General features: G+C 29.0%; 1 protein-coding gene across 1 annotated transcript; it reads right to left on the bottom strand.

Annotated features, from left to right (window-relative positions):
* Positions 1-4: 4 nt before the first annotated feature.
* On the bottom strand, positions 5-963 carry LOC105460199 (fibroblast growth factor receptor homolog 1-like; the record flags this gene model as incomplete). Its single annotated transcript, XM_011706637.1, has 3 exons — positions 5-28; positions 110-688; positions 757-963. Coding segments are annotated over 3 exons (810 nt in total), but the record flags the coding sequence as incomplete, so codon positions are not given.
* Positions 964-1229: the final 266 nt, after the last annotated feature.

Raw genomic sequence — 1229 nt, 5'->3', positions numbered from 1 at the left:
CATTTCGTGACAAACCAAAATCAGAAATCTAAATTCATAATAAATCAGTATATTCCATATACTATTTTTTAATAATTGTGATCAGAGATCACAAATAGAAATCTACTACCTTTAATGTTGGATTTGACAATGAAGTGAGGAGGATGTTTCTTGCTGCCAAATCTCTGTGTATAATTCCTTTAGCTTCCAAATATTCCATTCCTCTTGCAATATCAAGCGCAAACTTCATAAATTGTTGCTTCTCAATTACATCATATAAATTGTCATTTTTTTCAACAATATTTGCGTACCTAGATACAGCCTTTTCAAAACTGCACAAAGATATATCATCTGATTTGATTTTTCTTCTACAATGTAGATAGGCAAGCAAATCCCCACCTTCCATATATTCTAAAATTATGCATATAGGATTATTTGGTAAAGTGCAGCAACCTATAAGGCTGACTAAATGTGTATGAGAACCAGCTGCTTTCATTATTTTGATTTCTTCCATTAATTGATGCCTAGCTTCAGGTTCGTTGCATGCATCAGAACATTGTGACATTTTAACAGCTATTAATGTATTCTCATTGTTGTTTAAGCTACCTAGATATACTTTACCAAACTGTCCCTTTCCTAATTCACATATAAGATTTATATATTTGTATGGTACTTCAAATTCATCTTTCTGAGTTTTGCAATATGTATCCTATAAGAAATTTCATAAATGCTAAAATTTTAAATTTATTTTTTAATAATTAATCTTTTCCTATTTACCTCAAATTTTGGTTCGACATATACATCAATATTACGTCTCTGAAAAATTAGATTTGGCCATTGCTTACGAGCAGAAATTGTTTGTCTCCTATCATTAAAAAATAAAAAATTTATATTTGCTATAATATATATACAATAATTACTGTGTACATATACAGGAGCAATCAAAGCATTATAATTTATTATCCTGGAATATACATAGCAAAAAATATTTTAAGAAAAATTATATGATCTGAAGAAGGATAAATAATAGTGAACAAATAGTAGCGAACAAGAGTGGATGAGCCTGGAACCATTTATTTAAAAAATCATATAAATTCCACTTAAAAAAATAGCAGTGATCTCCATGTGACCTTCAAGATTGATTTTTTTCAAAAATTATTTGTTCCCTTCAGATCATACAATTTTTGTTTGAAACATTTTTTGCTATGGCGTATACTTTGAGGGCTGCGTTCCAAAATTTACTCGAGTAA

The sequence above is a fragment of the Wasmannia auropunctata genome, unplaced genomic scaffold, assembly GCF_000956235.1.
Source record: "Wasmannia auropunctata unplaced genomic scaffold, wasmannia.A_1.0 LD326574.1, whole genome shotgun sequence".
Classification (NCBI taxonomy): domain Eukaryota; kingdom Metazoa; phylum Arthropoda; class Insecta; order Hymenoptera; family Formicidae; genus Wasmannia; species Wasmannia auropunctata.
Note: the sequence above shows the minus strand (reverse complement) of the source record. Positions and strands in the feature narration are given on the sequence as shown.